General features: G+C 53.2%; 1 protein-coding gene across 2 annotated transcripts in view; it reads right to left on the minus strand.

The window, feature by feature from the left end:
- Positions 1–8,775: 8,775 nt before the first annotated feature.
- Positions 8,776–13,262, minus strand: part of Kremen1 (kringle containing transmembrane protein 1) — a 74,453-nt gene continuing 69,966 nt past the window's right edge. For both annotated transcript variants that reach the window (XM_076545854.1, XM_076545853.1), the window contains exon 9: positions 8,776–12,307. In XM_076545854.1, coding sequence (XP_076401969.1) covers positions 12,139–12,307 — 169 coding nt within the window. In that variant the 3' untranslated portion in view covers positions 8,776–12,138. The remainder of the gene's footprint in view (positions 12,308–13,262) is intronic.

A 13,262-nucleotide genomic window follows, 5' to 3' on the forward strand; every position in this document is an offset into this window, starting at 1 on the left:
AGCTACACAGCAAGTACAAGGCCAGCCTTGGCTGTATGCGATCATTTTTCAAAACAAAACAAAATCAACCAATCAAATCACAAGAATAGGGACCATGGGTCTTCTCCTGACTTTGATCCTTAGTTACTGCTAAAAACCATTAAAACGTGTTAAGAATGCATAGGCTAAGGCTGGAGAGATGGCTCAGCGGTTAGGAGCACTAGGTGCTCTTCCAGAAGACCGGGGTTCAATTCCCAGCACCCACATGGCAGTTCACAATTGTCTGTAATTCCAGTTGCAGGGGATCTGACACACTGATACCCTCACACAGACATACAGGCAAAACACCACATGAAATTAATATCTCTATCTATCTATCTATCTATCTATCTATCTATCTATCTATCTATCTATCTATCTATCTATCTATCTAAAAAGACTGGGCATGGTAGCACACACATTTAATCCCAGAACTCAGGAGGCTGAGGCAGGTGAATGTCTGTGTGTTCCAGGCCAGCCTGGTCTACAGAGTGAGATCCAGGACAGGCAACACTACACAGAGAAACGCTGTCTTGGAAACAAACAACAAACAACAAAACAAGGCACAGGCCAGTGGCTGAGCCAAATATGAGGCGCTCTGTTTTGTTTACTAGGTCTTGCTATGGAGCATAGGCTGGGTTTGAACTCATGATCCTCTTTCTCGGCCTCCCAGCTGCAGGGATTTCTGGAGCACCACCATATGGTGCTGTGTTCCGCTTACGTAATAAACGGGAGCGTGGAGTTTGGACGGTAGCTTGGCTGAGGTCTGGGAAGTAGTGGCGGCAGAGTCTGCCTTGAGCCTTGCTCAGGTCATGTTTCTCTGGTAGGAAATCCCTGGTTTCCTTGGCAAAGGAAGGTCATTTGGCCAACGTCACGTGCACGGGGTGTGACATGAAGCCGCGTCCTGCACGTGTCCCCAAATAACGCACAGCTCCAGCTGGGAGTGTTTCTGGGACGGAGAGTCCGCTGAGATGGAGGGGATCTTGTGGCTGGTCCTGGCCAACCAAGGCCACCCTCTGCCTCACTCAGTTGCAGATGAAAGGCAAGCAAGCTCCTCGAGACTGGAGGGGTCTCCCCGAGGGAGGGAAGGGCTTTAACCCGGGGCTGGGCTGGGAGGCTTTGGGGGCAGGTCCAGCCCATGGGTGTTACAGAGGAGACAAAGACTTGTGGAGGGTGGCACACTGGTTCTAATGAAAAGAACCTGGGCTGGAAACCACTGTGAGGGCGGCCAGCTGTCCTGGATCTGGGCTCCTTCCTCGGAGCTGGGGGTGGGGCAGGAACAGACAACCCCAGAAGGCAGCTGCCCTCCCCTGCTGGGCAGACCAGACTGAGGGAGGAGGCCAGGATGCTGCATGGGGCGTGTGTGGGTCCCCAGCCCGGTCCCCTCTGCTCCCCCACCATGTCTCCTTCCCCTTTCCCACACTCCAGACTCATCCATGCTGTCTCTCAGGAAAGCAAGCGGCTGTGACGAGTGCTTCATGGATGAGTTCTTTAAACTCAGAACCACATTTCTCCCATCTGAGTCGGGGCAGAGACCAGACCTAATCCATACAGTTGCTGTGGGGATTAAGAAGACAGTGAGCGAGCAAAGGCCTGTGGGCAGACACCTGCTATTACATGGTCCCCAAGCAAAGGGCTGTCACATGTTTTTCATTGTTGGGGGTGGGGATCAAGGTGGTATCTTATGACATCGTCCAAGTTTTGTAAAATTGGTTTCTCTTTAAATTTTTTTTTTGCCAGGTAGTGTGCACACCTTTAATCCCAGGCAAAAACAGGCGGATCTTTGTGAGTTCGAGGCCAGCCTGGTCTACAGAGTGAGTTCCAAGATAGCTAGGGCTACACAGAGAAACCCTGTCTCAAAAAACTAAAGAAAATTATTGTGTGTGTACACATGCACACATGTGCAAATGCATGTTGTAGGCAGAGAACAATTTTTGGGAGTTCATGGGTTTGGGTACTGAACTCAGGCACCAAGCAAGCAGGGCAGGCACTTTTACCCACCGGCCTTCTTGGTGACTGAAATTGGTGTCCATCTTTTTCTTATTACATTTAAAATTGTAGCCGGGCGGTGGTGGCGCACGCCTTTAATCCCGGCACTCGGGAGGCAGAGCCAGATGGATCTCAGTGAGTTCTTTGCCAGCCTGGTCTACAGAGCGAGATTCAGGAAAGACGCAAAGCTACACAGAGAAACCCTGTCTCAAAAAAACAAAAAATAAAATAAAATAAAATAGATAAATAAATAGATAGATAAACAAACAAACAAACAAATAAATTGTATTACATTTATTGGGGAGGGTGTGCCTGGGTATATCATGGCATGTATGTGGAGGTCTGAGGACAATTTGTGAGAACTGGTTTTCCCCTTTCATTGTGTGGTTCCCAAGATTGTCAGGCTTGGGGCAAGCACCTTTATCTGCTGAGGCACATACATGTCTTTAATCCCAGCACTCGGGAGGCAGAGGCAGGTGGGTCTCTGTGAGTTCGAGGCTAGCCTGGTCTACAGAGTGAGTTCCAGGACAGCTAGGGCTACACGGAGAAACCCTGTCTCCAAAAACAACCAAGCAAACTACTGAGCAACAGGCCGGCAAGTTGGCTCAGTGGTAAGAGTAGAAAACAAGTGAAGTCCTGAGGGACTTGTGTTGCTGACGTGAGCACAGCCATGTCAGGGACCCCGGTGCCTTAGTTCCACAGGGATGGAAAAGGCTTCCATGGGTGAGGAGGCTCAGAGGGATGGCAGAGCTTTCCTGGGGTCCAAGTGTGAATGTGGACACTGTGCGAAGGAAATGTCCATGTAGCTTTCTCCACCAAAGACGGTTCCCCTACAGAGACTGCTCCTACTGAGATGAGCTGACCTCCCTCCTTGTCCAGAGCATATGATAACCCTACCTCCTTGTTTATCTGTATGTGATAACCCCATTTCCTTGTCCAGCTGTGTGGAATAACCCTGCCTCCTTTTCAAATGGATAGAATAACATGCTGAGCTTCCCGACTGCTGCGGCTTTCCCAGCAGAGACCCCCGTCCATCTGTGTTCCTGGGTCTGTGTGTCTTCATTCCTTCAACACCCCTCGCCACGGTTCTGGGACCCAAGCTGTGCAGGAAGGCAAGTGAGAGGGAACATTTGTCGTGAAAGCCTGGTGACCTAGATTCAACACCCAGAATCCACGTGAAAGTGGGAGAACCGAATACAGAGTTGTCTGGTGACCTTCATATGTGCACTGTAGGACACATGCCACCCCCAGCCCATATATTAAGTGTTCCTTAAATTCTGAAATAGATCAAATAATGAAATATTTAGTATTGGGGTATTTAGTAAGCAGACTGCCAAGCCCTGGGTGTAAATGGTTTGTAAGATGGATCCAAGCCCACTACCATGGTTGCTGTTACCCAGTTTGTCATGGCGTACTGAGGAGATAAGCCACAAGCCTGAAGTCTATGGAGGGCTTCCCGATGTCTGCACCTCCAGGGCTGTCATGCAAAGTTCTGTGGGTGCCGTCATTTGGGGAAACGGGCTGCATACATTCATTTGATTCTTTTAAAAAATGTATATTGTTTTGCCTGTATGTATGTCTATGCACTATATGTGTGCACATCTGTCTGCTGAAGCTGAAGTTACAGATGTGGGTGCCAGGAATTGAACCCAGGTCCTCAGCAAGAGCAACCAGTGCCCTTAACTGCTGAGCCATTTCTTCATCCCTTATCTGATTCTTAAAGGAGTGTCTGTCCTCAAATAGAGGAACAGGAATAGGTTAGATTACTTCTTTGTCCCAGCCCACACTCTTCCTGGGCCGTCTGGACACATCTGTGATGAGCTATCGGGGACTCCTGTGCTCAGTGAGGGGCGCTGTAGCACAGCAGGAGGCAGGCGCTCCCGTTTTGGAGCTGTTGGACCTTGGCTGAATCCTGCATCCTGGCCATGACCTCCCCTGCTCGACCCCTTCTCTGAGATTGCTGTTTTCCTCTGGTTAGTCTGCTTGTGCAACCACGGGCTTTCTTGCCGGGCATCCTCTTACGGTACCATTGTGGTGAAACCCTCTGTGGAGATCCCTGACGCATCCCCATGATGCCCACGGAAGGCAGGGCAACCTGGAAGTCCAACTACTCACAGCCTTTGGATGACAACTCAAAACGTTTTCACTGTGGGAGCAGATAGTTGGGGCTCCCGGCAAGGCTGCGGACCTGCATGTCCCTGTGAGGGAAGGCTGTGGTGCCAACAGGCAACAACACGATGCTGTGCAAGGCCACCAGGAACATCTGGAAACCGACTCAGCTGTGGAGGAACTGGCCACACATCCAGAGGACATGGACTTGGTGTTCACAAGGAGGACCTCACTGAGGTCAGGGACCTGCTGCTGGCCAGCAAGGTGCCGTCTGCAGCCCATGTAAGGTCACCGTAGCACCCCAGAACTTTCTTCTAGGCTTTAGGCATCACACTAAAATCCCAGGGTCCCACTGACATTCCGAGAGATGTGTAGCTGGTGAGGACCAGAGGTGAAGGAGATGGGAGCCAGTGAAGGCACGCTGCTGCCCTCGGCGAAGATCTCCCGCTTCTCCTCCGGGCTGATCACCCAGCAGTTCGACACCAGCAGCATCTACAGCCCCACAGTGCTTGACATCACCGAGCAGACTCTGCTCGGGCTTCCTGGAGGCCGTTCAGAGTGTTGACCATGTTTGCAGACTGGTTACCCAGTCACTGCCTCAGAACCACATTCTCTCATCAAAGCATACACCTGGGTCCAGGCTTTGCTGACACAGAGGACACCTTCCCACTTGCTGAAAAGGTCCCGCCAAGACTTCTCAGCTGGCACATCTGCCCCTGTGGCTACTGCCACCACGGCTGTTCCTGCTGCTGCTGTGGCCTCAGCTAAGGAAGAGTTGGAGGAATCAGAAAAGGATGTGGATTTCACCTCTTCTCCAAAGCAGCCAACTCAGTCAGCTTTATATGAGAAGCATGGAGAAAAAGGCTTACTTCTCTTAAAAAAAAAAATTCCTATAATGATTGAGGAAAAATGATAGGCGTCTTCTACAGTCCCAAGGTAGGCTGGATGATTCTCGGCATTCCACCTCAGACCTCAAGGGACACTTGTCAACAGAAAATGGCTGTTCCAGTGGCTGGTGGCCTTTGGCTTGATGGGCATTCTTTGTTTTGTCTGGTTCAGCACAAGAATCTTGGGACCGCCGGGCAGTGGTGGTGGTGGTGGTGGTGGTGGCGGCGGCGGCGGCGGCGGTGGCGGCACATGCCTTTAATCCCAGCACTCGGGAGGCAGAGCCAGGCAGATCTCTGGGAGTTCGAGGCCAGTCTGGGCTACAGAGTGAGTTCCAGGAAAGGTGCAAGGCTACACAGAGAAACCCTGTCTAGAAAAACAAAAACAAAAAACAAACAAAAGAATCTTGGGGCCTTTGAAAGACTTCAAGCTCATAGGTCATCTTGACCAGTGATAAAATGCCAGACAAACAAAGGAAGGATCGAGTGATGTCTGTGAAGCGCTTGGCACAGCATCAGAGCCACAGTAAGTACTGTAGAGAGCAGGAGTTATCTGCGCCATTGTGACTAGCCCCGGCATGTCCAGCAGCTTCCCCCAGCTCACACAAGCCCTTAAAACACTGCCCCTGTATTTGGCTAAATTGGAGGTCTGAATATTCCTTGCAGCCTCCTCCACTTAACAAGATATAATCCCACGATCAGCGCATGAAGCAGTGTCCCCGATCATCCTTTGTTTAGTGGCTGGAATTAGCAGTGGTAGCGGCTCCGTTCCTGGCCGTGAGTGGAGAAGATTCCGTCGCTTTACTCCTGCAAAAGCCTGCGTTATGTAGACCTTTCTGTGTTCTCCTGAGGACCTCCAGCCTCCAATCTCCTGTCTTCTGAAGTCCTTCCTCCCGAACCCCAGCCCCCCGCCCCGCCCCCACAGAGCTGACAGGTTCACTTCCCAGGGTGTCCTTGCAGCTGGCCGTCCTGGAGATGGGATTCCATGTCCAATCCATTGTCCACTTCCAGTAGCAGGTGGAGGCCCGATCTGTGGGGGCCCTGGGAGCTCTGAGAGCAGCTGGAGAGCAGAAGTGACTTCTGGCTGCAGGCAAGTGCTGCTGTACTTGAAGTTGATGTATTCTAGAGCTGACACAGTGTATCCCCAAAGTGTCCCCTTCCGCTGAGCAAAAACATACCCCTGTGGGGACCCGACGCTGCCACGGAGGAACAAAGGCGTCTCAGTTCTCCGAGCCCCAGAGTCTGCCTACAGCCTCAACAGACATGGCCCACTTGGGAGAGGATATGGCCATGTGACTCGCAAGTCTGGAGACAAGGTCACCTTTGTCCAGCCTTTCCCCTGCACTGTAACAAAGGATGGGACTGGAGCCGCCCTGGTGATGGATCAGAGGCTGTGGGGATGTGTGACACCTCAGGTCAAGGTCAGGTGGCCCCAAACTCTATTCAAATGGGCCTGGGGGTCTCTTCCTGTTGTCTCATAACCCGAAGTGGGTTCTTTGGGCAGGACAGTGGCACATTCTGGTCTCATCTATTTATTACTCTGTTGTTGCCCAGTGCGTCTGAAATCTATCAGCAAGGCCGCCCCACATGTTCTCACCAGCCATTTCCTGCCATTACAAATATTCTCATCACGGAAGGACAGTGGTTCTCGGAAAACAGGAAAGCTCAGAAAAGAGAAACACTCCAGCTGAGCTGGCCTTCCAGGGTGTGGTCACCACAAAGGTGGCAGAAGTGTCCCCCCTGGGGCAGAATCAGGAGAGGGCACAGGTTCTAGAGAAGTCTCTGGGAACACCTGCCGTTGCTCACAGCTTACCACACTCCTCTGTCCTGTGACGCGTCTCAGGCCGGAAGTCTTTGCAGCTGAGTAACAAATGACCCCTGTCCCATTGGTAGACAAAGTGGGGACTACAAGAAGCTGGCTGTGTGGATAATTCCTTCCAGAACTGACTGCAGTGAACATTCCCAAATGGATGAAGCAGTGGCCAGACATGATGGGCACTTCCCAGGGGAAGCTGGTATGACAGGCCTGGGACTGGGCTAGGGTCTTGCATTTTGACCAGGGGTCCTGGACACCATTCTGATGAATAGGTGGGGTTCTTTGGCTGGACTGGCCTGTGCCCCAGGAAAACCTTGCGGGGCCGGGGACACTCAGTCCAGTCAAATCAACGCCTGAGAATCTCGAGTTGGGACTCAGAGGAGCAGCCAGCCTTCAGGCAGCCCACCTCAGCAGGCAGCTGGCTTTGCTGTTGGCTCCGTGGCTTATGGGAAAGCCCTGACCCATCTCGGTCCCCTTTCAGGCCTCTCACCTGCCTCAGTGTCTTAACACTGTCCCCGCAGCTTTCTGGGGCCGCCTCCCACACTCAGCCAAGGATAGAAGGGTATTAGCACAGAAGGTGTTCTTCAGACCAGAGTCTTGCGGCCTTTCAGGCCGTCTGTCCAATGCCCAGTAGCCCTGCCTTGATGGGCCACACTGACATCACTGGACTCCGACCACGTAAAACTCATCGGGGTTTTATGATACCTGCGACTTACCTGTCTTTATCGCAGGGTGGCTCTTCTTCCTGCCCAGACACCAAGCTTACACATCTGTTTTCTTAACCCCTAGGTATATATTCTAGAATAAAAGCAACAGCTACCATTTAACTAATGATGTGCAGCAGGTAACGAGACTCACAACCCAATGTCCTGGGCACAGAGGCCCCATGGTAAGAGGGGTTTGAATGGAACCTGAGCTCTCAGGTCTAAGCACGTGCCCTGACCTGTGGGCGTGGTCAGCCCTCCTGCCTCGGTGCTGGGGTGGGGCCTCCTCAGGCCCTGAGGTCTCTTGCCTGGATCTGTATCTTCAGCCTGCCTTTGGCCTCTTCACTCTAATCTGACTTTTTTTTTTTTTTTCTTTTTTTTTTGTTTTGTTTTTTCGAGACAGGGTTTCTCTGTGTAGCTTTGCGCCTTTCTTGGAACTCACTTGTTAGCCCAGGCTGGCCTCGAACTCACAGAGATTCGCCTGGCTCTGCCTCCCGAGTGCTGGGATTAAAGGCGTGCGCCACCACCGCCTGGCCTAATCTGACTTTTCTGGAGGCAAAGAGGAGCTCTGTCTAAGCTGGGAGTCTGATGTTACTGGAGGAGCCCTTCAAAGCCCTCCTGCTTTCCTCTTCCTGGCCCAGCTGAAGGACGGGAGGATCCGTACCCTGGCCGGCTGACTAGAGTTCTGTGCTCCAACCACCAACCCACACTGCTGCACTGAGACTTCTTTTCCTTGTTGGGACAAGAGGGACCATGGCAAAGCGTTGCTTCCTTAAGGAGGGGGTTGAAAAGGCAGGGCAGTCCAGCGACTGGGGAGGCTGAGATGGGAGGAACGCTCGAACCTAGGAGTTTGTGGCCAACCTGAGCAGCACAAAAAACCCAAACCGGCAACCGAGAGAAGGGGGGCAGAGGAGTGGAGAGAAGCACAGGTTATTCTGGAGCCAGCCCGGTTCTTCCTGGGAGAGTTACACAGTCTCTCCATCAGGCTGTTCCGGGTGGGGAAGTGGAGGCTGGGTACCACAGTGAGTAGCTTGAGGCAATAAGACTGAATGTGGAGCTGATCTGGAGTCCTGGTCTGCAGAGCTCGCCAGCTCTACCTCAGCTGAGTCAAGCAATGACAAGACTGTGAAAGGCAGAGACCACCAGGAGAAAGGCAGCCGAGGCCAGGCCCAGTGCCTGGGAGGGCACTGCACACTTTGCTGTGGGCCTGACTCCTGGGATGCCCCTGTAAAAATGACAGCCTAGGGCCCACCGCTGTTTCTACAACAATGAGAATATTTATTTTCTTCAAACAGTAAAAATAACATTTTTCTCTCTTTTGTAAAAGTTAAGTACCATCACATTCCATTTTCTTAAATAACAAAATCCTAAAAATATATATTAAATTGTATACAGTGTGTCACACTTCATTTTATATTTTAAAATACATGATGTTTCTATTTTATTCTCAAAGTTGCATATTAAGAGCATATTTACAAATAAAGCCTGTTGTCCAAAGTCAGATCCCTGCTGGAGGGTGAGTTTGGAAATGGGGAGGTCTTGGTGCCACGAGGGTGGCAGAGATGGCAGCTTTCTGTGCAGCAAGGAATGCTCCCTTGCGTACTCTGACATGAGAGATTCACCTCCCACGGTCCCCTTCCACCACTCAGGCTCAGCCAGTGTGCCCGGCTCCAACACGGCAGGACAGGCCTGTGTGAAGGCCCGGGTTCTGCTGGCAGACAGGGTGGGGTGTGGCTGGCAGGTCTGACGAGTGCCCCCACCCTGCGACCAGAGCAGCTGGGCTGAGAGCGGCCTGGAGGTAGGGTGGGGACAGTGGAGGGGTGACAGTTCCCAAGGCAGTACCCAGAGTAGACGGCAGACACCAAACAGGAGATTCCCAACCCCAGAGGAGCCCCAGACGTGACCATGGAGGACTGTGGGGTGAGGAGCTGGCCGAGGAGACCTAGTGTGGGTCCTGCAGCTGGGCGGCCGTCCGCTTCTAAGTGCTCTTGAAGGTTAAGTGTGGACTGTCCCCGAGGTTGGCACAGCTGTGCCTGTCCTGTGGTGTCAGACCAGGGGCTGATGGGGAAGGTCAGGTGGGGTCTGGGCTGACATGGGGACATGGGGTGGCACCTGGCCCAGGCACATCCCATGGGCTGGCTCAGGGGCCAGGACGGCTGCCCCTGCCAGAGCTTTGATCTTCCAGAGCTTTTGGCTGAGGAGACTGAAGCCAGAGCCCACATTCTGAGAAGTCTGAGAGGTCTGGTCGGTCTGGTCACCTTGCTCACTCCAGGGGGCCTCGGCCCTGTCCTTGCTGATGTGGGGGAGGCACAGGCTTCTTTCCTAGTGTCTCTACTTTTTAAGCAGGGAGACCAGTGGAGAAGAACACAGCTGCCCGTGCCTACACCTCCAGGCTTTCCTGTCGCTGTTCTTCTCAGGAAACCTCCGCCCACCTCAACTCAAAAGCCCCTTGCCCCCAGCACACTCAGGGCCCTGGGCTACCCACCCCTCAGTGTTTGCCAGCCGACTGGTCAACACGCTGCTCCAGGTTCTAACCGAGCGTGGCTGCCATTTCTGGAGGTTTGGCCTGGGTGACTTACAGGCCTCCCCACTGCCCCGTGCTGTTGTAAGGTGGGTGTCTCCTGGGGCTGCTCCCCAGAGAGGAGGTGGTTGCTGGAAGGCTGGGCTGTGCCTGGACCAGCAGCAAGAGGGGTGTGGGCACGTCCACTACCCTTCCGAGGACACCCGTAAGGGCAGCTGAGCTGGGGCCGCCACCACTGGGGCACGGCTTCCTGTGCCCGAGATGTGAAGAGGCAGCTGGGCAGCGGCCTGAAGAAGCCTGGTCCTGGCCAGCTGAACCTTCCCTGGGAGAGCGCCCACATCCTCTGTGTGCTGTGCACATGGCGCCCTGTGACTCATACTTGTTCTCAGAGGGGATCCCACAAATGCTAGCAACAGCCTGAAGTGGAACCTGCTCCTGGCAGTCTATTTCCAGCGGTCTTCGTGGGTGGTGAGCCTGTCTTCAGACTCAGGAGCCTGCAGCTTTTCCAGATCACAGTGAGAAGATGACCCCCAGCAGCTCTGGACCCCCGCAGCACCCCGGCCCACTGGAGAGACACTCTGCTCCTCTGGTCGCCTCTCTACCATCAGCTGGTCAGTGCCTCTCCCTGAGGACGCTCCCTGATGGTCCCATACAGTCCTCTGTCCTGGAGCAGCCAGCTACTGATGGGTTACCCAACACTACAAAAGGCCCCAGTGACAGTGGCTTAGAGACGCAGGCAGGCGAAGTAAGCGCAGTGCTCCAAGAGGGCCCCAGGAGATCAGAGGTCTGCAAACACCAAAGCTCCAGTGCTGGCCGGACAAGCCATGCGCTGACCAAGGTCCACCTTCAGGGCACAGCTCTTCCTCTCAGCTGCTGCTGGACTTTTCCATCAGGGATGGCCCTTCCTCTCACAACTGGCGGCCACTGCAGCTGCAACTCTCAATCTCCCAGCCTCTCCTGGGAAGATCTCCAGTTCCCAAGCCCTCCCTTTTCCTTTGGCCAACTTCTGCCGTCTGCCTCCCTGTCTAAGGGACAAGCGATGGGGTGAGACAGGAGCCCTTCCTCACTGCTCTGTCCCCATGACAAGGGACACAGGACACAGCTCTCAGGAGTCCTGAGCTGCTTTTCAAATGGTGTAGGATCCACGGGCCTGCCGTCTCATCGTGCTGCCCACAGGCTTTCTCTCTCCCCCTTTTTGGCAGTACTGGCATTGACCCTAGGGCCTCATGCATGCAAGGCAAGCGCTCTACCCGTGAGCTACAGCCCAGCACTATGATGCGGCCTTCAAACTCCTGAACTAGGAGATAGCTGAGAGGACAGAGACAGGCCGAGTTCAGATTCCACAGGACTGTGAACTGCCTGGGGCCAGGCTAGGTAAGTCTAGTATACAAGAAGTTTACTGTGTCTGCTCCATGTATAAACAGATGGGTTTTTTTGTTTTTTATGTTCAACCCTGTAGGTCAGTGAGTATTGGAAAGAATCCTTTAGAAAGAAGACATCTAGTGTGGACCTGTTCTCAGTCCCCTCAGACTAGATGAGGCACATCTTAGTTGACATCAGAGAAGGCTACAGGCCCAGTACAGAGCACTGGGCCTCTGTGCACTCTGAGGTGCTAATGTCCAGGAGACCACACTTGGCAGGGAACCAGGCCAGCCTTCAAGAAAACCTGAGAATTTCTTCCGTCTGGCTCTTTTCCAAACTGTAGACCAGGGGAAACTGATCCATATGTGGACAAAATAGAGAAGAAGCAAGAAGAACTCATCACACACTAAACTACCCACCACCCAACAGTCTTCTGGAATCAGGCCCAGCTGTGTCCTGTCAGCTCCGCCCAGGCTTAGCATCCCCAGTGGAGACAGGGGTGCAGGCCGGGTGCTGGGGCCACGAGGGTCCAGCGTAAGTGCAAGTGATGGAGGACAACTCCAGGCTACACTGTCCCTGCAACAGGGGGCCCCTTCCCAGTCTGGAGAAGGGTGGCCCCATGAAACCTAGCTGAGTGGAGAGGCAGGGAAGTCCTTAGAGAGGAACCATGGGGGAAGGGACCCCCGGCAGCCTGGAGCTCAGAGAGGAGGCCTCCTGTCTGGGTGCAATGAGGCTTTAGTCGCTCACGAGGGGATTCCGGTCATCTTGTTGGCTCTGGCCCTTAAGCTTCTTCTTAAAGATAGAGATTGTAGTGGAAGGTTCATAGAAAATGGTCCAGATCTCTCCAGAAGCCCCTGGTTGACGACAGTCCCTAAGGTCTCCTGAAGCAGGAACACGATGAGACCTGTCAACGAAAATAATTTTTCAAGTAGATCTGAACACAGCACTTAGATCACCACCTCATGAGGCACTCGTACCTCAGAGGCACAGCCTGGGAAGGATGCCAGCTGCCTTAAGGAGTTAAGGACTAGGCATGGTGGCGGGCGCCTTTAGTCCCAGCTCAGGAGGCAGAGGCAGGCAGATCTCTGTGAGTTTGGGGCCAGCCTGGTCTACAGAGTGAGTTCCAGGATAGCTAGGGCTACACAGAGAAACCCTGTCTGAAAAAACAGAACCAAACCAAACCAAACCAAACCAAACAAAACAGTTAAGGATGAACTGTGGCCTGTGGGCATGGGCCTTGAGGCAGGGCAGTCTCCTCATGGTAACAAGGGACTTTCTGTCAAAATAATTCAAAGCTGGAAAAGGCTGTTTGGAGAGATTATGAATTTTCAAATATTATTTTTCTTGTTCTCTTCCTCTTCCCGTGCCCCCCTAATGAGAGAATACTATCTAGAAGTGCCACTTTCCTAGAAGCCCACCTACCTTAAACAGGGGGAGGGAAGCCCCGGTGTGAAGCACAGGGCCCTGACTTACAGCCCTAGCCCTGGCCTCCTTCTCTCCCCTCCCGACAGGCAGGGAGGCTGTGGGGCTCCAGTGGAGAGGAGTGAGCGTGTGCTTTGGGGCTTAGCCCTGCTAGGAGACACTGGGCCCTGTAGCTATCGCAGAGACACACAGACAGGACTTAGCCCTCCCCGAGAGACTTGCCAGAATGCGAATTATGACATTTAACACATCCCTCAAGGTACAGGTTCTACATCAGCGAGGTCAGCAGCCACAGATGAAAATCCTTGAGAAAAGCTTAGTCTGTGCCGACACCTCCAGACTTCACTCCTCCACCCCTAACAACTACTTTGCAGCGTCACTGTTGGTACTGTGAGCAGTCCAGAGACCACTGGAGTGCGCACTGTGTGGGAAGAGCA

The sequence above is a fragment of the Peromyscus maniculatus genome, chromosome 10, assembly GCF_049852395.1.
Source record: "Peromyscus maniculatus bairdii isolate BWxNUB_F1_BW_parent chromosome 10, HU_Pman_BW_mat_3.1, whole genome shotgun sequence".
Classification (NCBI taxonomy): Eukaryota; Metazoa; Chordata; class Mammalia; order Rodentia; family Cricetidae; genus Peromyscus; species Peromyscus maniculatus.